A 25052-nucleotide genomic window follows, 5' to 3' on the forward strand; every position below is an offset into this window, starting at 1 on the left:
TTACAGGGGCCAACTGGCTTAGCATTTGGGTAAATCTGAGAAAAGCAGTGCCACCACTAGGCTCTCATGGTGCTGCTGGCAATCATATAAGGTGGTGTGATGCTGATCCCTGGGGGATGGCAACCATCCCAAGAACGGACAAAGCCGTAGTGCCTTTGCTGTTGACTTTCTGAAAATATGATGCTGGGTTTTTGTTGTTGTTGCGGTTCAGTAGCTAATGCTGGGAATTAGAGAGCACCTCCCAGTCTCACAGGGTGGCTTTCCATGAATCACTCTCTTGTCACTCAGATGCTCTTAGTTCCCTGCCTGCAAAATTGCCTGTGCCAAATTAAGCCAACTGTGTGCACTTTGTAACTCGGATGGATGGACAACAGCAAGGCAAAGAAGGATGTGCCATGCACACTATTTACCTCATACTGCAAATTGAGAGGATGTGGGGGAATAGTTGCATGTGTGTGGTCCTTCTGTTCTTCTGTTTTACTTGCAGACATCCTGGCAAAATCACCAGACCTTGTTGAAAAAAATCTGTCAGGGCAACCAAAGAATAGAAGACTGAAGTTCCTCTTAATACCATGGAACAAGCACAACATTGAGACTTGTGTAATAAATAGCCAGAATGGGTACAAGGGAATATGTTTACTGTACTGAATAATGCATAGTAGCTTAAATTACCTTTGTGTGTGTGTGTGTTCAGAATATTAGTGCAAATTATTACTTTGTGTAGACAGTCTTTGAATCTGAAGGTAAGTGCCTTCTCAAGGTGCAAGACCAATTCTTCGCCAAATGTTATCTGAAAGTGCCTAACCAAATTGTTGCAGTTGTCATCCTCCTTTCTGGAGGGGCTCCTGTGCCTTTTTAAGAGCTGCACAACAGACAGCAATTAAAAAGGTCAAGTTGCTCCCTTGCTAATTCATCTCAGAGTTAACCCAGTCATTTCATTAACAGAATTCTCTTCACGTGGGTTTGAGACACAGCAAACCCACCTTAATTTTCCATGGGCTTGGGTGGAGGGGACAAGTCTTCATTTTAGCAGTGGCCTCATATAGTTGTCACAGTTTGATATTCAGGTTTTCAGAACAGGGCGAGTTAATTCAATTCACTATGGAGCAGAGGTCAGTATGAGTTGGCCCTGAAGGATGCTGAGTGACTCTCTCACAACTGTCAGTCGCTGAGACACAATAGTAGGTGAGTAATGGGGCTTGTCAAAGAATCATTTTGGGGGATGAGTGTAAGAGTCCCATCCCTACTCTCTTGTCTCTGCAAATTGTTTTACCCTACTTTGCAAAATCCAGGATGCAGCTTTCCACTACTCCTATGATCTTTAATGTGCAGTTTGTTCAACCTTTGACTAATTTGTGTTCAAAGTGATTTTCTTTTACATTTCTGTGTCTTGACAGCTCATAGCTTAAATGGAGAATTTAGAGACAAAGGTCCTTATGAAATTACTAAGCCATATAAAAAATACATACTTAAATCCAATTTCCAATAGCTGTTATGGTAACTGCTTTTTCCTTGGTTTGTGGAAACATTAATATTTGATTAGCAGGTGGGATCCTTTTATAGAAAAAAACACAATCAAATGTGCCCGTTTTGGGTATTATTCAACTATGTTTGATTCAGAGAAGTCCCATTGAAATTAATGGATTGAACACTGCCATATTTATTCATTTCAATGGGCCAATTGCATGTAAGTTGAATGCCACGCTTAATTTCTTTATAGTGGAGGTATACAATATAGATGCTGCTGCCGTTTGTAAAATGGAAATGTACAGATTGGGAGAGTCAACCACATCCTTGCAGTGCATAATGGGAAGACAGCAAGCAAGCATCTGGAAAATAAAATAGCTGCAGGCAATTATGATAAATGCTTAAAGAAAATGGAACTGTGTGGCTATTGTGCGGCATAACAAAAAGCACCTTCTTTCCTCCCCACACTGCAATAAATTATGATGCTTCGAGCAGAAGAAGTTGGTGGTGATGAGAGATTTATATTAGAGTGTGCAAGGGGTTTGTTGCTCCTTGAGGATATGCATCTATTCATATGCGCACTATGGGTCCAGTACCTCTTGGGAGTGTAAATACCTGGCTGTAGCACAGGACTGAGGAAAGACATCACTAGGGAATAGTTGCTTCCTGGAAGATAAGTGCTCAAAAAATAAAATGTTAAAAACAACTCAGATTACCTAATGTGCTCTGTCAGTTAATGCAGCTGTGAAATCCGCATGTGATAAAGGGCTCCTGTACCTTTAACAGCAGATACAGTTTTGCCCATCACTACAGCACCTGAGGAACCCAACTGCACCTGCTGAATTCCTGCTAGAGGTATCTGTTAAAGGCACAGGAGCACTATTTTCTGTTGCATGTTGTCAACCCATGTTGAGTTTCCGTTTCCTGTGTCATAAAACCTGATCCCTCCCTAGAATCTCTGCTAACAGCAACAAAGCTAAACACACTGTGCATGAATAAAATAATCCTTTTATTATTGTTTTTCTTAAGTATAGTTTTTGCTCTTTATGGAAGAGGAGGCAGACTGGCATGACACAGATACATTACTCTCCATCTGTTAGTATGTAGCTTTGCTGACAGTAACAATCTCCCCCAGTCCCCAAGGGCTTTAATCAGAAGGAATAGACCAGGGATAGTCAACCTTTTTATACCTACCACCCACTAATGCATCTTTCTTGATGGTAAAATTTCCTTACCACCCACCAGTGCTCGATGGAAGTCAGCTTGTGCCATAGAACTCCCTACTACCCACCTAGAATCCTGAAATGCCCACTGGTGGGCAGTAGGGACCAGGTTGACAACCCCTGGAGTAGACAAAGGGACCATAGCTTTTCTTTGGATCCAGCATTCACTATGTGGCCCTTGGCCCACACAACAATTACAGGAACCTTACTGCTGATTCTCAAGAGCACTTCCAGGAGGGTAGCCACTAGGCAGACTGTGATTCGGGCACCTCGTTTCATTACATGGAGGTAGGCATGTGAAGACTAAGGGTTTGCAAAGAATTGCATTGACTTTTAGGGTCCTGTTGAAAGTGCTGAAAAAGCTACTCCCAAGAGGTTGGCATGCTAAAAGTTAATGCACAGAGAATTCTGCATGCGCCTGCCTTTATCCATCTGCCTCTATGTGTGCCACTGATGGCCTCGGAACTAGTACAGCTACCCTTCCAGAGATGGGCATGAGAATCAGCCCTTCCAATGTCAGTAAATGGCTCTCTTAACAAGCAAATCTCTGCTTTCTTCTCTCTAAGAACTGGGGTGAGGGCTCCTAGGTCATGCTAGCGTTAATTTTTGATACCTTGGGGGTGATGGTGCAGGGATGTGGCAGCAAGGTTTAACTCGCGCCAGAATCAAGGCTTTCATTAACTCTTCCTCATCCTCTACCATTAGCAAAGCACATCCATTGGTTTTCCACATTTGCATCTTCTGACTCCCGCTCAACAGTCAAGGAAGTCCAAATGCAATGCTTTCTATGCAGAGTGAGACAACTTAGGGAATAGTGCCTCACGTGAAAACTGCTGCTATCCTCACCAAAGATCAGCTTTACCTGTTAGAACAAGAATGGGGTATATTCAGAACTTTCTGAGCATAACAAAAAGAAAGCAGGACTTTGTCAAACCTTGAGCCATATTATCCAGCTGTCAGATGGGGTGCAAGTCAGTGGCTTGCTCTTAGTAACAGGCTTGGGCTGGAGTTCAAATTAAGTCTTGAGTAGTTTGAACTTGGAGAGAAATCTAATTTAAGTTGGAAGTGCAGCATCAGCTAGTCACTAATCTAGGTGTCAGAACTACTCCTTGTTCACCTTCCACCCCAGTGACCTGATCAACCTCAGCATGAAGCTCATCTTGTAAACATGACGGCTACATCTACATCAGGAGATGTTAAAGAGTACGAGAATCAAACAAGAATTAAAATCCATATAACATTTACATAGATCAGTTATCATTTTTGTATACACAGTAATACAGTCACAATATATATATATATATTTATTATATATATATATACCTTTTTGTTTTAAATTACACAATCAATGTACAAAAAAAACAGGTGCATTGCTGAGACAACAGCATTCCTCAAAGTTTTTCTTAACCTAACAAAACAAAACAAAAGTTGAAGGTCGGAAAAATATTGTCTATGTTATCCAGTATGCAGCATGTTTTGTTCAGAAACAACACTTGGTTCACTGGCTCCAATAATTTGTAAGATATACAGGTTGCAGTGGAGGAGGAAGGATGGCGGCTCTATATAAAGAAACTTGGGGAAGGGGATGACTGGGGGCATTCAAGGAAAGATTTGAAGACTCATATATAGACTAGCTAAGCTACAATAGCCATAAGCATCTGTGGGTCCCCAGCTGGATGAATCCAATGTAGACGAGCACACTTTGGAAGAGGAATGTTAATAAAAGTGTACTATAAGCAGACATGAAACAAGGAGCCTTCTGGTAAACAGAAGCAGAGCACTCTGAGGTGAGATATGCGAAATGAACAAATTAGGCAATGGGAGGTAGCTGGATGATGGATACATCAGATTCCATTGGTTTGAAATATGTCAACCAAAGATGGGTCAAGCCCAGGTGATGTGCAGCATTGATGATATGCACCATGTACACTGTGCTACCATGGAGAAGAGAAATTGAGAAAAGAACTGCTGAGACTTCACTCTAATCTACCTTATCATTAGCTGTTCTAGTTTCTCGGATGGAATAAAAAGGCTGCAAGGAACCCATGTATTTGAGTAAAGGGCAAGAATTTTCCCAAGGTAAGGAAGCATGAGAAGATAAGAATACAGAAATAAATTTCAGCTTCCTAACTTTTGGAGAAGAAAATACAACTTCTTAAAAGCCTATCTCACCCGAGCTATTTTAAAAAATCAACAACTGAACAATTTGTGAGTAAAGAGATTTGAAAGAATGTCTTTACATTTGAGTTTTTTTGGACAAAGATATTCTTAAAGATAATCAAATTAAATTTGCTCCCGCCCCCTAATTTCATCTAATTCTACTTTTCCACAAATGTCACCAGTAACAATTTTGCTTCCCTTTACATCAGATGCTGTAATTATGTTTAACATATCGTTTCCCTATTTATATTGCATCACACACAATCACTTTGTGAATAGCTCTGTTTGCAGAAGGACTCCTCTGTGTGCAACTTTCTTTCCATGTACAAAAGGTCATTCCATTCATGGAATGATTACACTGGAGGGAACCAACTGGTATTTGCTTCTTTATCCTTCATGTGGGAATGGTTGATTCAGGTCAGCATTTAGTGCATAAAGAAACATAAGTATTATTATTTGATTTATGTAGCACCCTTCATCAAAAGATGTCAGGGTGGTTCACAATAATGTAATTAACAAAAAGTATCTTCCATCCAATCATTTTTTCCCAGTCAATACCAGAAATTAGTTACTCTGATTGGAGACATTTCCACTGAAATGCTTGGATCTACTATGTGACTTTCTAGTGATGAATTTTATACCAAATCACCTATAGAGAAATGGTGGCCTCACCTATGCTTGCAGGGATACATCCAAAGCCACTTAACCAATATCTAGGTGGTACAAAATATATTGTTTCTTTATTGATCCTTGTAGGGCTCAAACTCATGTCCTGTTCTCAGACAGGACAAAGGCTTGCTAGAAGATTCAACTTATTAAGCATGCTAGAGAACTTAAAAATAATGAAGGATCCTCATTTACTGGCACAGAAGGGTTCCTGAATCATAAACAAGTTTAGATCCCTGTTCAATGATATCTTTGGCCAAACAGAGCAATGCCTGAAAGAAACTGTTATCCTGTGCTAATTTTTCCTATGATAGCTTCTTCAGCTCTAGGTAGGTAGTTCTCTTGTGCCAACTGTGAGGGATTTGGATGGGAAAAGGTAGGGAAATGTCATTTCCCTTTGATCTAGAACGCAGGTGGGGAACCTGTTCGTGCCTGAAGTCTGCATTCTTTCTGGACAACTTTCCGAGGGTCGCATGCCACAGGTAAAAGTGGGCGGAGTGACAAATGTAGAGTTTACCTTTCTACAGTAGGCTAGTTTCTATGCACACCATTTTTATTCTCCATACTGATAAGCAGGAGACACTATCGGAGTTCAAGAGCACACTCCAGCCAGGGAAAACTACTCAAGTGAAAAGCAGGGCCAGGGAGGGTGTGTGGCCTGAGGAGAGTTCTGAGGGACAGACAGAGAGGCCTGGAAGGTTTGGTACTTTGGTCTCACACTCTCCACCCCTGGTCTAGGAGCATGCTAACTTCTTACCAGTTTCCTTAATCTACGAGGTACATAGCTATCCCAACCAACTAATTTCTCGTTTCCAGTATGAACACAGAATACTTCTGGAGGCTGAAGCAAACCAAACACACTTTCACCACTGACGTGGACCTTTAAGTGTTTAGGATTACATTTAATCTAAACTCTAGGCTGTCCTCAGCTCAAAGAGCCCAGGAAGGAAACACAGAACTTCAGCTGACACATCCTGGCCAGCCCTCAAACTCCTTCCTTCCACTTCTGTAGAATGAATACTTTTTCCAAACAGGACGGAGCTTCAACATGGATTTGGCGCTTTATCTGGGATTCAATCACAAATATTCCTTTTAGCAGTCTTCTTATACTGCCTGGAAAAGGGACAAAGCACCTCACTTTAGAAAAACTTTTCTCAGCAGTCTCAGTTATCTTTTCTGCTATCCTTGGGTCAGCTGACTGCTTCCATGGCTCCAAACTGTTCAAAATCATTGCACAAAATCAGACACAATTGCTGCTAATATCACAATGTGCACAGAAATCCAACTGGAATTTCCAATACTTTAAGGATACTTCTTCCTGGCACCAGCACTGGCATCTATTACTAGCCACATATCTTATCTGCTGAATGCCTTCTACGTCATATGTTGCATGACATCACACTGACAACTTCCTGTTTCCTTAATCATAACGTAGGTTTTCCCGCCCCAGTTGATACAGAGATGCAGCCTCCCACCTCACTTTGGCGAACTTAACCCTGTTCACACTATGAAATTTCCAGTCAACATCTGGGCAGTTGTTGATTTATTCTCCATAGCTAAAGGCTTGGATTCCAATCAAGTATATGTTTCCAAAGGCATCCTGTAGCAACTGAATGGGCAATCTTGTTTAAGAATGAAAACTGTGGCAAATCACCACTTTCAAGCAAGATTTTCGGACCATATCACAACAATGAGTTTATCTGTCAAAGAGTGCCTGGTGGTCTGTCTGATTATGCAGGCAGCCTAAATTAGCTTTCACAGGTTTGCATCTCATTGTTTTTCCTGCTTCAATAGATACCTCTCAGAATGGAAACAGCACAGAAATCTGTGTTGTTTTTGAATTTGCTCCACCACTAACTGATCAGGTTCCTAATAATGGAGCCCAAGTTCTGCAAAAGAAACTGGGAGAAAGGAGCAAGTGAGGTACACTTGAATTATTTGCATAGGGTGTCCATCTTGAGCTCAAAGTTTCAGTATGTCTCCAGTCAGCAGAAGGAGAAGCCTGATCATGCTCCAAATATATGGGGGAAATGGGATCTTGGGGCTCTGCGTGGCGAATCCTTTGATTTAAGTAGCATATGCATACAATAACTTCAGCAAATGCAATGGCTCAGGATGATCAGTTGACTAGTAGAATATTACTGTGCAAGAACACTGGTTGAGGCTTTTTGCAGAAGACAAAGAGGAGCTGTCTTGTTGCTTTTCAAAACGGGAATAGGCAAGAAAGAAAATGCAGAAGGGAAATGGACAGGAATAACCAATCAAATAACAAATCCTCCTTATTTTTTACTTGTTCAATCTATTCAGAGAGGGTGAAGTGGATTTAATGGCCCCAGCATTTCAGAATTGTTCAGGCCAATTGCAGGGTAGATCACAAATACATTAACCTTAAAAACCAACCAATCAGAAGCCTTGTTGGTTAGGTTTTAAGGGCTTGAGGTCCTGACTTTCACTTATTAAGGAAGCCCTCTAGAGACAGTGTCGACCTTTTCGTATCTCATTATCTCAAACAGAAAGGAAGAAAATAAAAAGATTAAAGCGATCACAAAATACTCTTCAGAAATGTCTATTAAAAAAATAAGATTGGTCGGAAAATATGTTTGGATATTTCTAACTGTGCTGCGTGGGTGACGGGACGGCAAGATGGCTACTTGGCTGGAATAGAGAGATAGGCGATGACAGCGGGTTGGTTTGTTTTTCTGACAGCAGTGAGGAGAACACGATAAAACTAGATAGACTCCACGTAGTTAGCTGGATAAAGACCCAGTTGCCCGTTGTCCAGACGCCCTTTGCACCAGCCTTGTTCATCTTCTTCACCTAATTTGGTTAATTCATCACCTAGAAGAAGGAGAAGAACAAATTTGAAATTGACGGCTCCTTGTCAATCTATCGCAGTAAAGGGCAAATGGCACCAAAGGACGGGGGTGCTTTCCCAACTGTCCACTTTTCTGCTCCAAATCTCTCACCTCAGCTGCTTTCAGCACATATTTAACCTTGTGCAATTCTGCGCAGGGAGAAACAATGGCCTGCATGATTTTGAGCAGGACAAAGGTTTGCAGGGGGCGGGGGGGGGGGGAGCCTAAAGGTCTCCTTCCTTCTGCTATCCTCAAATTCTCAGAGCACATCAACATTTTGTTTTGTGTTGCGCTTTCTAAGCACAGATCCAGGATTTCTAGGTCTGTGTTAGAGCGGTTTGTGAGTCTCACCACTTTTGCTGGGAAAACTTGTGTTTCAATGCTGAATTGGAACAAATAGCAATCCATGGAAAACCCAATTGCCATTTGTTCCAATTCAGGGTTGATAGCAAGTTTTCCTGGGGAAAGCAGTGGGGCAGACATGTGTGCACGTGCGCACGCACACACCCCCACTGAGACACAGACCTAGAAATCCTGGACCCGTGCCTAGGAAGCGCAGCACAAAAAGTAGTGTCCATAAGCCCTCAGTCTCCCAAGGCTGTTTTACATTAAAATATTAGGTACAAATGGTATCACCCACCAAACACAAAAAGGGGAACAGCAGTGGCAGAGAGGGAGGGGAGGCCAAGGTAACAGGTGGTGGTATGAAAGGTTGGGGATATGGGGACCCTACAGAAAGTGTCTTGTCTGAAGTTCTCCCGAACCTGGCAGCACCTCTGAGAGCACATATGTACAAGCTGCAGGAACATCTATGATGTTTTCACCACCACCAATTAAATTTGCATTCTGCCCTATACCTGCAGGTCTCAGGACGGTTCACAGGATAAAATAACTATATAAAAAAAACAGAATAAAGAGGAAGGGTTTTGCATGGTGCCTAAAGGTGTATAATGGAGGAGCCAGGTGAACTTCCCTGGGGAAAGCATTCCACAGATGGGGAGCCACTGCAGAGAAGAGCCATTCTCGTGTTGCCAGCCTCTGGACCTCTCAAGGAGGAGGCACACAAAGGAGGGCTTCAGAAGATGATCTCAGGGTCCAGGTAGGTTCATATGGAAAGAGACCCTGAGCCGTTTAAGGCTTTATAGGTCAAAACCAGCACTTGGAATTGGGCCTGGAAACTAATTGGTAGCCAGTGCAGTTGAACCAGGATCAGTGTAATATGCTCAACCTGTCTTGTTCAGTGAGCAGCCTGGTCACTGAATTCTGCACTAGCTGAAGTTTCTGAACAGGCTTCTGAGGCAGCCCTACATATAACGCAGTGCAGTAATCTAACCTTGAGGTTACCAGAGCATAGACAACAAGGGGGTTGTGGCCAGTATCCGTGAGACAGCACTAGCCCAGGCAGCAATCTGTCATCTGTTCATCTCAGCCATCACCACTTAGCAAATCTTAAGACATACCTGCTTTGAAACTCAGCTCGTCCTGCTCCTGCCCGTCATAGTCATAGAGAGCTCGTACACGCACGCCTTTCGCAGCTGGCTCTTCCTCAAAGGAGTTGGCACCACCATTGGCTTCGCTGGAGTTGTAGGTGTTGCCGCCCTCATCGTCTGACCACTCGGCAGCGTAGGCTTGGCTACGTTCATAGCTGCTCACGCTGGCAATGCAACAGGGCACCATGAGAACCGATACTATAGCACAAAGCCCCCGGAGATGGCTAAGCACAAGGGCACTCTATGGCCTCCAGTTCCCAGGGTTCTTGGCATACTCACCTGCCACGGTCCCCAGCTTGTGCTGCTGCCTCCCCACCCCCACTGGCATTGGATGCGTTGCTTGTTTCATTCTTTTTTGGAGGTTTCTCTTTCCTTGCTACTGGTTGTGCTGCTGCATCTGGGTTCCACTCCTGCAGCCAAGGAAATGTACCATTGAATTCTTAACAGCGTCGCACTGCTCTCCTAACCCCCAGTTCTAATCATAAGAAGGGCCCTGCTGGATCAGACCAAAGGCCTGTTTCATTTTGCCTTCCTTTCTGCCACAGTGGCCCACTGGGTGTCTCTGGGAACCCCAAAAACAGGGCACATAGGCAGTAGTCTTCTCCTGCTCTTGCTCCTCAGCAGCTAGCATTCGGTGGCAAATTGCTTCTCTGAATATCAAAGCTCAAGAGACCCACTGAGGCTAGCAGCTGTTGAATCTGCAGGCTATAGCCTACCTGACATAAAGCGAAGGGTCACAGCTCAGTGGTAGAGAACCTGTTTGCATGTAGAAGGTCTCAAGTTCAATCAACTGCATCTCCAGGTAGGCATGGGAGACAACTCTGTTTGAAATCCCAGAAAGACTCTTCTAGTCAGTGTAGACAAAGGTTTCCCAAACATGGGTCTCCAGCTGTTGTTGGCCTACAACTCCCATCATCCTGAGCTAGAGGACCACTGGTCAGGGATGATGGGAATTGCAGTCCAAAAACAGCTAGAGACCGAAGTTTGGGAAACCCTGGTGTAGATTATACTGCACTACGGAATTGCAGCCACCCCTGGTTTTGGTGTAAGAGGACAGTTTCTTACCTCTACCTGAGGCCAGTTCATGGGCATTCCTGGGCCACTAGTGTTGCGGAACCACCGTAGGTCTTCTTGCGCATCGGCTGCACGGATGGTCTGCTCCAGCTCACGGTACACCTTAGCATAACTGCTTGTTTCAAACAGACATACAAGCAAACACACCTCTCAATACTGGGCATGAGTAATGTGGCAAAAGCAGCAGCTGGGGAAGGGCTGTTGCACACGCTTTTCATACAAAAGCTCCCAAGTTAAATCCTTAGCATCTTAAGATATGGCTAGGAAAGGCTCCTCTCTATCTGTGAAACCCTGGAGAGTTGCTAGTGGTGCAGTCCACGTTGAGCTAAGGCAGCCTCTTGCGCTCATCATCTATAACCAAGGAAATCTGAGCACTCAGACTGTGCTAATTAAGCACAAGGGGGCGCAAGCAGCACACATAAATTGGACCTGCACTGGCTTTGAAGTGCAAGGAGGATGGCAGTGTGACTTTGCTGCTATGCCATCTGTGATTCCATTATAGAGGTGTCTGAGCATCCTTACAAAAAAATCTGGCTGTTTAAGTAAGATTGTAAAATATCTGTCTCTAAGGACAGTCCATTTTCCTTAGCAGTAATGAATGGAGAAGTTACTGGAAGGTATCAAAGTGGGAGGCCTTAAGCTACGATTCGCTCACAGTCCCTTCATTCTACCTTGCAGCTAGAAGGACATCAGGGAATGGGCAATCCTTCCTTTTCACAGAATACCTCTGTGGAATTTCAGAGAGATCATGTGATCCAGCTTTCAGGTTCTTCACCTTCAAGCAATGATGGCTCATTTTTATTTGGGATACCTTCTTTATTTGGGGCTTATTCCTACTGTCTTTGAGGAGCTATCCTCTGGGTGTATCATATCACTGCTATATGTTTTTGGCAGATTCCGAAGTCTTTCCTGTTCACCCAAGTAGTCCCTGTTTAGGGAAGTTTTAAATGTTTGATGTTTTATCACATTATTATTATTATTATTATTATTATTATTATTATTATTATTATTGGAGCCACCCAGAGTAGCTGGGGAAACCCACCCAGAGGGGCGGGGTATAAATACTAAATCAATAATAATCATTATCATTATCATTGATAGTGGTTGGTATATTATGTTGGCCATTGTGGAGATGGAGAAAACTGTATTACTCCATATATGATTTTATATTTTTGTGTACTGCTTCGAAATTCTGAATTATTAAGCAGTGTAGAAGTTTTTTCAATCAATCAATCAATTTAGCTTCTGACACATTTATGACCTTTTGCACTCTGATTAGTTTCAGGATTGTGCAATCCAAACCAACTTTTTCCTTGCAGTGGTCTTATGATAGGCATTTTGTCCACCACCTCACATATACCAATCTATCCAATCTACACAAGATGCAGATAGAAACATACTTTGCACTTAGGAAAATTATTTAGACAGTCCATAGAAACTGGCTCAAGCTTTCATCCCTCTTAGATTTCCAGCTACAGCTTCTACAGCAGGGAGAACTTTTGGAGCTTGTTGCTGGGTGCGGGTGGTACCTTGGTTTAAGAACAGCCCTGTTTAGGAACTATTTGGTTTACAAACTCTGCAAAACCGGAAGTAGTGTCCCAGTTTGTGAACTTTACCTTGGTCTAAGAATGGAATCTGAACGGTGGAAGGGCACCGGCGGTGGGAAGCCTCATTAGGGAAACCGTGCCTTGGTTTAAGAACGGTTTCAGTATAAGAACGGACCTCTGGAACGGATTAAGTTCGTAAACCGAGGTACCACTGTATAGAATTTCTGAAAGGAAAAATATCCCAATGTTTTTATGAGCTCCAGTAGGCCTCCTCCTAGTTTAGGGTGGCTCTCAAGATTTGAAACCCACAGCCACCATCTGGTAGGCTCCAAGTTTGCACAGTAACACACACACTCACTGTCATCTCATCCGTGGTTACAGACTTTGGGATACTGAGAGCCGTCTCTCCTAGCCTTGGAGGCCTCAGCTCCAAACAATATCTATAATATATCAAATGTTTTAGTTTTTTTAAAAAAGGCAGTCTGAGATCTTTTTCACTCTCTCTCACACACACGTACATATTCCCCAACTGTGGATGGAGAATTTACTAAATTACACATTACCCAACTCCCCCACAATTATTCAGTTCAAATTTTGTGTATATGTATAAAATAACCAGGCATGCTTCTGGTACTTGAAAAATAAACACTGCTGCTGCTAACATAGCACAGATCTGCTCAGACATTGCACTGGCTGTTTGGGGATTGTGAATTAATTTGCTTCTGCCACTGAATGTCCCCTTGCTGCCCTGACAGATATACTAGAAGCTTGTTAATGAGAATGCCAACACTTCTCTCTTCAGCTTCCTTCTATGGCTGGATCTACATGTGCAGCAGGTTGAAATTGGTGTTAGACAGGAGTGTGCATCAGCTCTGTGAGGAGGCTGAATAACAAGGGGAATTGGGATTATTCTTTTAGGGGACTCCCCGCCCCCAAGTTGAAGTATTAATAACCTCCCCAAGTCCTTCCAAAGGCTTGGAATTGCATTTCTCTGTCACCTTATTTCTGCGTTTTTCTGTTCTGCTTTCCTATAAATCTCTGTTTCACTAGGCCCTCAAGAAGCGAGGCTCTCCAAAATGCTGCATGCAGAACATTTAAGAGCTCTAGATTTTTTGTGTGCTAAAGCACAGCAGCAGCGAATGTTTTTAAGAGTTAAATGCTTCATTTCAGGCATTTTTTAAATCCAACATTCTCTGCTTTAACAACTCTACAACTTCAGCTGACTGCAGGCAGTGTTCTAGAGGGTCTCACATTGTAAGGGCTGTGGGACACCTGTAAACATCTAGAGAATTAAAAAACAAAACAAAACAAAAACCAGAAAGAAAGACCGGTGTGCAAAATTATTTTGCAAAAGGCTTTAAGTAAGCCTCCATGCTCCATGCTCCTATTTCAGCCTGCAAAAACACTGTTTGAAACAGCTGCCTCCTTCTCCTTTACGTGCCTCCTTTTTCAATGGACAGTCCCATGTTCCTGTTTCAGCTTCCAGAGTCTGAAATAAGACCACAGGAACTCTCTAAAAGTGCTTTGCAAAAGTGCTGTTTGAATCAGTTTGAGCTTCTCCTGTAAGCGGGTAGACAGAAGCGGGTGTGTATGAGAGAGAGACCCATTTATTTAAAGGAGAAGTGTAAGCTGCTTCAAACATTACTTTCACAAAGGGCTCTAATCCCTGATCTTGAGCAGCTCCTCTACAAGAGATGGCTGACTAGCCTCTGCTTGAGACTGCTAGCAAATGAGAACTTTCCCCACCCCAGCAACTACTGATCTCGTCATGGAACAGTCTGTATGGTAACCAGAGATGAAAGTGGAGCCAGTGCAGACTGCCCAAGGTGCAATGCCAGTGTGTGACTCTCGTGTGTTGTGTTTTCTTAAGAGAAATTTTCCCCATAGTTCCCATATGATGCTAAAATGCTGATTTGGGTGCAGGAGATGCACCCATACAGATGCACAGTTGAATGAAAGGGAAGTTGACAAGGCTGGGAAGAAACTCCAAGTGCTCACTCAAGGACTATCCCTTTCACATAAATCATGGGGGCATTTTCTACAGGGCTGTTTCAGAGTTTTGGGGCACTTTCAGATTGCTGCTATTTTCAGGTGGGATTCAACCACATTCTGGCAAATTCATGTTACCCAGTTAAAAGTTGATTTGATGCTCTTGCACAAGAAACCTGTTTTCCCCTCAATATCAGACTTTTTGTGATAAGGAATGTGACGGAAAAACACACTGGAAAGTGTGGAGCGACCATTGCTTGCTGCAATGTCATATAATCTCTCCACAAGTACATCAGAATGAATGCACAATAAATAACCAACACTGTCTAACTTCCCAGCAAACCTTGTGCAAGTAAATGAGGATGAATGCTCAAAAATCAGGTTGCCTGGAAGCAACCTCGGGAAATATGATACCTGTTGTTCTCTGCCAGGTTCAGGTGCCGCTTGATGTCCAACAGCACCTCCTTCAGGAAGATGAGTCTCTTCTCTTCGAATTGCTGGCATTGCTCAAAGACCTGCTCCATACTTTCCATGTACTGTGGGGTACACTTACTAAGCTCATCCACCACCTTTTCATACTTCTCCTGGGTCTGTGGACACAAAAAGGGGACTCAGATTAAGATCCAGTTACTGAGAACGGCACCCTGTTCCCACAGCAAGACCTGTCTAGGCAGGCTTTCTGGGCTGGATATTCAGTGTGCTTAAACATGTCTAGTTCCACTATTTTCAATATAGTAACACTGACCTACACCATGTAAGGTTTTGACTGCCTAGGCTTATTTCAGAGCAGCGCTGAATTAAAATTAATTTAAGTCAGCTGCAGCCATCTATAGAGAAGACTTCTGGAAGGCTCTGTGGCATTGCTTCAGAAAAGAATAAATGTTGTTGATGAAGCTCATTACAGAAATGGATGGGAACAGAAGTCCCAAGTTCACTATGGACTGCTCAAGAGCCACGCATGAACTTGTATCAAGACCTGATAAAGAGGTTCAGTTAGTGTATATGTTTCAGAAACATGAAAGAAACCAAAGACAGTGGATATCAAGGAAGCAATGGAACAATCCCTCATCCATGCTGTTCTGGTGGTTCTCCTGACTCCCCCGAGCCAATTTTAGGGGATACAGCAAGAAGGAGAGGCAAGGAAGGCTGCTGATGGGGTTCGTTAGGTGAATCCTGCCCAGTGCCCAGAACTGCATTACCAGCTCTGGGGCAGTAAGGCATTATGGAGGAATTATTTTTCCAGCTCCTGTGTAGCAGCAAGTAGGTCACCAGATTCACCTCACAGCAGTGGGGAGAGGCAGGAGAGAGACTGGCAGATGATGCACAGGGAAGGAGATATCATGCCCACACTATTTTTCACTGCCTTAGAGCCATAAAAGCAACAGCGAGGTACAAAGTGAATTGTTGGTGAAGAGAACCCAATGATCTTGCCCGGTGCTGCAGGCTTCTCCTGTCTTAGCAAGTGAAAATTTTGTAAGCCAGCTACAGAGGACCAAAGCATATGTAAAGCTTTCCTCAAAGCCAAGGCACATTGGGAGTATGGACTTCTTCCCAGCTCTACTGGTTCCCCCATCCCTGGGTGCTACTGAGAACGTTGCAGTGTCGATGACCAGGGAGGAAAAAGGGCAAGCAGGAGCAAAGCAGACTTGCATGACTCCACACCGCTCTGTCAATTACACCTGGATCATGTGACCAAGAAAAGGAGTGCATGTGTAGGATGTACATGAGTGAATGCATGTGAGAATGGTGTGAACTGCTATAGGAGAGAAACAAAACGATAAGAGAATATGGATGTGAGCACAACAGACGAGGGGGCAGGCATGCAGAGGGACAAGGATGATAAAGGGCCTTTTGTGTAAGGATGAGGAAGTGAATGTATTAGAAGGTTGTTCATGTTTGTGTAAGAGTGTGCATGCACATACTGTAAAACATTGTGCGTGCATTTGTTACTTTTTTGTGTGTGCGCCTTTATCTACATGGGAAGATGGTTGTGTTTCTCAGATGTTCAAAGGTAGAAATTTCCATGTGTGTCAATTTGTCTATACCCTTGGTGGTCACTCCTACCTTTTGCACATCCTGCTTGCATTTTTCCACTTTGTCTTGCAGCTTCTTTTGCTGATCTGGAGTGATGGACTGCTCAGCTTTGCTGTTGGCTTCTCGGGTCATGGCGAGCTTCTCCTCTTTGCATGCCAGGTGATACGCTTTCTTGGCTGTTTCCAGCTGGTTTGAGTTGAGAAAAGAAGGAAAGGGTGACTGCTGAGGCCCAGTACAACATTCCTATCTCCTGTTTCTTCTGAAACTGCTGCAGTAAGATTGAGGCCAGAAATGCTCACTTCTGCTGGAAACAATTCCTCTCCATTACAAATCCACCCCACCCCCCTCATAAAGCCCATTGCCCATGCTTTCAAAAAATCCAAACTCTGTGCTTTGAAATCCAATCTGACTACTGTAGTAAACTGCACAAGGACATAGCAATGCTTTCTCTGTAGGCATGAAGACTAGAGACTTGAGTTTTCTTGTTACTCTGGTTTTCATAATTCATCAGGTTCTGCAAAGTCAAATTATGTGGTTTACAGCTATATGTAGATTACTAGAGAACTGGCAAGTACTTCTTACTTCCCAGGTGTGTGTGTGTGTGTGTGTGTGTGTGTGTGGATGTCCCTTAGCTACACAGAGACCCATCTAGGTCTATGAAAGTATAAACTAAACTATGAAGGTAGGGCTCTACAGACACTGGATACATATGCAACATGATCCTTTTTTGTGCCACACATTGTGATCTTTATATTATCTTGCAGGTATGACTTGATTCCCTTAAGATAAAACAGGCTCCTGCCCACATCCCATGTTAGGGTTCTGTGGCTAAAATGGGATGGGGATGCTCTCTCAGTCACAGCCCAAGGAAGCTGTTGGGTTCCTTTCCTCCATAAAAAGATTGACCTCATGAGTCACTCTGCCCTTCTCTCCTCCTCCAGCCCTTCCTACCTCCTTCATCTTCTTGGCCCAGGGTTTCTGTGCTTTCCGAAAACCATCCTCTGCTTCCTTGGCCTCCTTGAAGCCTCCCATGATCTGTTTGTGGAAGGCATCCTTCTGCCAGTTCTTCACCTTCTCGAAGTCGTCGTTCAACAAGCTATTCTTCACTTCCTGATGCAGCTCGCTCACCTTGTCCGCCTCTGTCATTATGGCCATCCACGCTTTCTCCAAACTGCCGTACTGTGGGCCTATGTACCGAGAGCACCAGCAAGGCTGGGGTGACCATTGGGCATCCTGAAATAACACCCTGTTCCTCCCTTGCAGGCTACACACTCTCATAATGCACTCACAATACATTAAGGGACTGTAACCTTTGCCATTTTGCTGGTTGGAACACTGTGGCAGAGAACTGAGAAGTACATAGTGACAAGAGACTTGAACAATATCTAGGCCCTCTAGTTCTTAGAGCAGGGGATGAGAAACCTGTGGACCTCCAGGTGCCGCTGGACTCAGCAACAGCCCCATCCGCTCCAAATAGCATAGCCGATGGTCAGGGAGGGTGGAAGTCTCAGTGCAACAATGTGTGGAAGGCCACAGGTTCCCATCCCTGTTTTAGAGCATTTCCAGACTATTGTTCCTTGTGCAATAGTTTTGCAGTTGATAGTTATTGAGGCAGGGGACCCACCCACATTATCAGCAAGGCAACCCCTCCATCTCATGTGCCAAACCATTTTGTGTGCATTTTTCTTTATTCTCTATTTAATTCCGTGAAAGCTGTGCAGTGGAGTACACATTCCCCCTTATTCTTCTTTGACCAAGAGACAGGAGTAGGAGGGTCAGTCTGGAGCAATTCTTTTTTTTGGGGGGGGGTGGATTACACTAGAGGGAGGCAGCAAATTCTCCCCCTTCCTGTTTCAATGATCAATGCCTTTGTCAAAGGAGGGCTACTAATTGAATACCACCCAAATCCCCAAAACCAGAATTTCTCAGGAGTTTGTGTTCTCCGTTGTGTGTAATCAACAGCTCCATGTGGCTGTTTGGAAGATTGGGGAACTGGTACCAGAAGAGGGTTAACCACCCACTTCCCCAGTGTCAGTTATGGAGGGTAGTGTTCCACTCAGTTTTACTGAGAGTAGCCCTTCTGAAATTATTGGTTCTCACCAACTTTACCAATTTCAATAGTTCTATTCTTGAGTAAAGGTTCAAGACCACCTCCAGGCTTGAAAGAGGTTGCATTGGACTATTGACCTTGAAACAAACAAACAGCAGCCCAAAAGCACACAGGAGAGATCCTGATCACTGACCTCTCACATCAGGTCTAATTTTGCCCACTATATCCTGACACAGCTTAGAGGCTATTCTCCATGCTGCCTGTAGTTATACAGAACAGGGTTTCATGCTGCTGCTGGCACTGGGTCTGCACTAATATGCATCAACAGTGGACTGTGATTGTATGCACACTTATTTGGGAGTACGTCCCGCTGGACACAGTAGGGCTTGCATCTTTGTAAACATGCATTTCATCAGGCTGCAAGAAAGAAGCGAGATTTTAAAAACTCTTGTGTTTACTCTTGTGTTTAGCTGATCTGACTCATTTTATGAATAACTTAATATGTTGGGCTTTGTTGTGCATGATTATTCTAATTTATCTGTTTACTGAAAGCTTCTTGGGCCAAATGTGTACTTGGAAACAATAAATTTCTGAATAAACAACTAATAGTCTGGGAAGGCCTATGCAGCAGCAACTTGTTCACAGGGCCCCAGCATAGCTTTTACTATTAGATGAAAATAATTAATCTAAAATAATTCCTGGGGAAACATTCTTCCTCTACATTACACAGAGGGTGGGGAGGAAGGACTGATGCCACCTTGCAAATTGCTGTTCCTGTCTCTTCCATTTCCCATCTGCTCTTCCCATTCTGCCCCACCCCAGTATGGAGGAGAAATACCTTTCTCTATTAGCTGCCTCCACCGTTTGGACCAATCGACCAGCTGCTGGGAATATGCCTTCTCAATCTTGGCCCGCTCATGGACACAGTTCATCAGGTCATTGCACAGCCGATAACCATCATCAATCCGTTTCACCGTCCGTTTGTAGTTCCCTACCTGCCAGACACATGAACAGCTGCATGGTAAGAGTGACTAGCTGGAGTCCAAGAGATAGTCCTGGATTCTTATCTCTCCAACCCAACATGAGCCACAAGTTTGACATGTGGGTGGGGCTAATCCGATGATTGTTTATGCTAGCACAGCACCCTGTACAGCTCTTTGCAGTTCCCATGATCAGCTGCTTTTAGGAGCTTGCAAGAAGCCACATACAGTGCCATGCAAGTCAGCGGATCACTGCTTGCAAAGTGCAGTGCACTGAGCTTTTGCAAGCACCAACAATCAGCTGGTTGTCTGTGCTTGAAAAGCGATGTGCATGGGACTTCGCAATGTGCATGTTGCCAACCTGCTGATCAGCACCATCTGAAAAACCCCTTTGCCCCAGCTGCATCTTTACCTACTCTGCACCTGATGTCAGGAGGGTATGGCTTGGCCAAAATAGCCTGGTTTGGCTAAATGGAGAAGCCCAATTAGGTCTGTGGGCCAGATGTTCCTCACTGCTGCCCTATATGATATCAGTGAATCAGGGGTCATTTAGTGAATGTGATGATGGCACCGTGCTCCCTAGCCAATTAGATTTACTCTACTGCAGGTGAGGGCAAAACTTCCTGGACTGGTCAGATGGATGATCCTATTCCATCAGATCACTAATTGCTCTCACACTAATACAACTAGCAAGGTCACTTTTGTCCCCTTTGACTGCAATCCCCCCCCCAATGCGGAATAAGGGGCCCATTCTGCAGGTGCCAGCCATGTCAGCAAAATGTGCTCCTTTTTAACCAGTGAGTAACCACAACTAGCTAGATTATAAGGTTTAGAAGGCAGAGATTCCAGGGTAGAAGGATGACTCCCAGAAGCTCATGAACTCTGGAAACTTTTGCTTTAGAAATTAAGTATTAAGAAGGCACCCGAGTTGTGGGGACAACATCTTCTAGAAGGAAAAGCATCAGAAGAGCAAACTGTATATGATCAACACTGCTTTTTTCCAGAAGGTTCTCTCCATCTTCTACCCTTTCTTTCTGCAAAATCCATTGCACTGCTGTTGAAAACCTATGGCAATGCATGACTTCCCTTCCCTAGAACCTTGGGTTCAAGAGTCAACCAGGACCACCAATCAGAAATCTCATTTGCATGAGGCCAACAGGGAAGCTTTGGTTGGACCTTGGAGGGGCTGTATTATGCTGCCTCCCTCCTCCACCAGTGTTTCTTCAGAAGATACATATGTGGTTTGTGCTGAGGGGACTCTTACCTCCCAGAAACTGTCAGTTATTTCCTCAGCAGATGCCGCAGACTCATCATAGGAGCCTGACATGGTTTGTGGCCCTTGGGGTTTATGGCAAAATGTTCAGCCACTCTGCAGACCTCATGCACTGCAAGGGATAAGAAAAGATGAGGAGAAAGATCATGCAAACTTTGAAAGGAACCACAGCTGGCCCAAGACATTTTGCCAAGACAAGATGGCACCCACCCCTTCCATTCCAGGACTTGTCCTTGATAAGCACTACATTTCAGGGTTTCTTTGCAGAAAAAAAATGGCTTCTTGTTAGAGCAAAATTAACATTCCTGCAGCCCTCCATCCTTCAAGGCGCATCCTTCAAGATACAATGTACCCATTTCCTTGAATTATTAGTAGTATTGCCAAATTGCAAATAAACAAATACCAGACCCACAACACACAGCATTTGAAGTAGATAGGAGCTCCCTCTCTTTATCTGCACTAATGGCAATGCAACACAGAATATGCTGAAGTTTCACAAGATGATCCCAGTGGTGTTTCTGTCCCATGCAGCAGCCTATGGAAGTAAACAAGGCTAGATTCTCTTTTCCTATGCTCAGGGTAATTATTACCCTTCCCGTCCTACCAGAATACAAATTATAAAGCTTGCTGGAGATGGCAAGGCAAGAGCCATTGGGCATTTTGTGGCTCTTTGAATTTACTACAGCCTATTAAAATGTTGCCATCCCAGGCTAGGTCAGTGACTCTGCAAACAAGCTCTGTGAGGTGGCTGCTATGGAAGGCCTCCCATGTGGCTGGCGCTTACTGTCAACATAAATGCTCACATGAACAGATGGTCACAGATATTAAGTGTCCCTTGCCCATCTCTCAAGCAAACAATGGGGGCCGCTCAGGGATGCATGAGGGACAAGAAGGGGCTTAGTGGAAATGAAGAAGCTGGGAATACAAGGATACAGTACAGTACTTCCATTTCTCCCTTAGGAAACCAAAGCATGCCCTATCCTTCTGCTGCGTCTCAGTTCTGTCTGCCTTTCCCTTCGCAATCCCAGTCTGCCTTCTCTGTCCCTCTGTCTGCAATAAATCCAGAGAGGAATTAAATTCAGGCAGAAAGTGTTTGGAATTGGAAAGTATTTTCTCCAGTCCTCGGTTTTTTAAAAAAACACACACAGAGGGAGAGAGAGAAATGGTTGGGGGAGATAATGTACACCACAGCTTGGATAGATTGGACCCTCCCCCCATCACATTCCCATCTTATTAGGACACATCTATTCCTGTTTATTCTATAGACTTCATAAAAACATCACTCTTCAAAGCCCTGCCCAAGTCTAAGGGTACATTATACAACATCAGGAATGATGTGTCTGCTGTCAGTCAGGAATGAACCACTACTAGCTCACACGGTAAGGCAAAACACCTTCAAAAAGGGAATGCTATGCTTAGGATGGGGCTCATACCATGATCGAGATTCATTGATGCATGTCTTCTTGCCTTCTCTAAAGTAGGATGGTCTGTTCTGTTCCATGTTGGGTGGTGGGGTTAATGGGAAAGCTTGTTCCTGATTATTTGGACTGCAACTCCCACCAGCCCCAGCCTGCATGGAAGGCCCCACATTGGTGAAGGCTTCTCTAGAGACATTTCAACATAATCTGTACTGATCTTCAGAGAAATGTGAAAAGGCCAAGCTACTTAACCCTTCGGCATCATCCAAAGGAGTAAAGTGCTGTTGTCTCTTTTATTGAAAAGGTTACATCTAACTCTCTACCTTTGCCAATGCGTGAAATTTGGACATATAAAAATGGTGCCTTTTGTAAATAACTTTGTTCTTTTGTTGTTGTAAAACATACATACGTACACACACAGAGAAAGAGAGAGAGAGTGGGAGACAGGGCTGGAATGGGAAGGGAGGTTTCTCAGTCAGTGACCCCAGCTCACCTATGTGTAGGATGGCCAGGCTTAAATAGATGGGCAAGTCTTCTACAGTTTGAATTTTTGGGCAGAAGAAGGCATTTTAGCAGATGCCTTCTTTGTGCCCCTGTGCAAATCTTATGCCGTGGATAGCCTATGTCCAGTCTAGATTGCTTATGGAGTGCTTATATGACAATGTGCATTCACCTTGATTTATTTACAGATATTCCTGCTTACATTAGGGATGTGGGTGGCGCTGTGGGTTAAACCACAGAGCCTAGGACTTGCCGATCAGAAGGTTGGTGGTTCGAATCCCTGCAACGGGGTGAGCTCCCATTGCTCAGTCCCTGCTCCTGCCAACCTAGCAGTCTGGAAGCATGTCAAAGTGAAAGTAGATAAATAGGTACCGCTCCGGCGGGAAGGTAAACGGTGTTTCCGTGCACTGCTCTGGTTCGCCAGAAGCGGCTTAGTCATGCTGGCCACATGACCCAGAAGCTCTACGCCGGCTCCCTTGGCCAATAAAGTGAGATGAGCGCCACAACCCCAGAGTCGATCACGACTGGACCTAATGGTCAGGGGTCCCTTTACCTTTACTTTATTCCTGTTTACACATATTCCTGTTAACAATTCATTCATTCCCACACTTTTCAATGTTTCCCCCATTATTTTCCTAATAGTAAAATGTCCCTTTTGTGGATTTGTGGCCCTAGGGCAAGAGGGTGCTTTAATCTACTTTAACTGCACAAACCTATTGTTCCGGTGTGCACCTGAATCCTTACTGGAAAACGGTGACAGTCAGGAGGTTCCTAATTCTTGCAAAACTGTAGCAGGGCAGCTACAACTGCTAAAAATGTCCTCTGCATAGCTCTGAAACTTACAGAATCCCTGACCTCTGCAGGGTCTAATTACTATTTGTGTTAATGTTTATGTGAAATACTTTGCAGACATGTAGAATCAGACTACATTTGAGTCTAGATTAGCACAATTATTTTTGTTGTGATTAAGACATTCTCAGTTAATTTTGGGGGGTAGATTTTGCTCAAGGAACTGGTCTGAACAAATGCCATAACATGTTCCAGAACAGTGCTTACTATGTCCATTAAAATCACTTTCAGAAAGCTGTATCAGGCTAAAGAGACCATATGATCTATCAGAGACAGTGATAGTTCTCTCTGTGTGGTGAAACAACTCCATGTCTCCATTATTTCACCTGAAAATGTGGAACAAGATACTGAGATACCTTTTTAAAGGCAAGTGAAGCCTCTTTCTGAAGGAATGTGATGGTTGCTTAAATCGTTCTGTTCAACCCAGAAATCAACTTTTTTTCATGAGCCTCTTTAGAAGTGGCAAAACAGAACAGGCAGAGATCCTGGCTAAGAAACTGAGGGCTGTATTGGACAGAAGCATTGCTTGGAAAGGAAATGCCAACCCATGCAGATTCTAGAGCAGTGGCAGTCAGCCTGTAACACTGACTGCTGGCTGCATTCTTGGGAACAATCCTAAGGTACTATGCAGGTGATGAAGGGTCCATTTATTGAGCCATTTATTTGGTAGCCAAAAGCAGATGCAGCACCTCTTGACCAAATAGGTAATGACAAATGCTCTGAGCTGGCATAGAATATCATCCATTAATGCAAAGCACTATTACTTTATATTTGCAGCAGGAGCACTATTTATTTTCTTGGGGGTGGGGTGGGGAGGGCCTTTCGTTTGGCAGATCTGACTGGCATAAGGCTCCAGCCTTCTGGATTCTGTGCTGAAATGGTTACAGGAGCTTCTGAGCTTGTTGCAAAGGCTGGCTATAAGAGCTCACTGCAGTGGAACTAACAGTGCCTGGAAGGGATTTAGTGATATAACTCAGGAACCTACCAATCCAAGCTTGTCTTATAAATAAACGTCTCCCGGTGTCCCTTGCATGTTGACACAGGGGCATAGCTTTGTGTGTAAGCGCACAGAGAGTGAGACTTACTTGGCAATGCATGCCTGCACATGTAAACACCAGCAACTGACACTGCAGCCCATGCACACATAGCAATGTAGAACATATTGAGGCAGCTGTAGCTCCCCGAGCCCAGCTGGGTTCAAAGTAATAAACAAACAAAGCAATATGCACAGCTGGGATATAAACTCAGCAAGTATTGCAAGGTGTGGCATCTCACAGAGATATATATTCCACAACATGTGTGCACACAAAGGCGCATTAACAACCACATAGAAAAATATACATGCTATCACATAGACCAGTGAAGCCTCATCAACTATAAATAAAACCAGGACAGCACATGATAGATTTGCTCATGTGAGAAGTGTTACATGACTCCTGAGGATCCACACAGATCTACACACTTTCTTATTAGCAG

The 25052-nt window shown here is 43.9% G+C and overlaps 1 protein-coding gene across 3 annotated transcripts in view; it reads right to left on the bottom strand.

Moving 5' to 3' along the window:
* Window positions 1–2457: 2457 nt before the first annotated feature.
* The window catches only part of PACSIN1 (protein kinase C and casein kinase substrate in neurons 1), a 56586-nt gene continuing 33991 nt past the window's right edge, over window positions 2458–25052 (bottom strand). For 2 of the 3 annotated variants that reach the window (XM_081865406.1, XM_081865405.1), the window contains 9 exons: window positions 20800–20920; window positions 19394–19550; window positions 17457–17692; window positions 16536–16691; window positions 14886–15061; window positions 10927–11050; window positions 10141–10271; window positions 9832–10025; window positions 2458–8354 (listed from right to left, as the gene is read on the bottom strand). In XM_081865406.1, coding sequence (XP_081721532.1) covers window positions 8245–8354; window positions 9832–10025; window positions 10141–10271; window positions 10927–11050; window positions 14886–15061; window positions 16536–16691; window positions 17457–17692; window positions 19394–19550; window positions 20800–20862 — 1347 coding nt within the window. In that variant the 5' untranslated portion in view covers window positions 20863–20920 and the 3' untranslated portion in view covers window positions 2458–8244. The remainder of the gene's footprint in view (window positions 8355–9831; window positions 10026–10140; window positions 10272–10926; window positions 11051–14885; window positions 15062–16535; window positions 16692–17456; window positions 17693–19393; window positions 19551–20799; window positions 20921–25052) is intronic. The other variant, XM_081865407.1, reaches the window with a different exon arrangement.

Source organism: Podarcis erhardii (genome assembly GCF_964252035.2).
Source record: "Podarcis erhardii genome assembly, chromosome: 6".
NCBI lineage: Eukaryota > Metazoa > Chordata > Lepidosauria > Squamata > Lacertidae > Podarcis > Podarcis erhardii.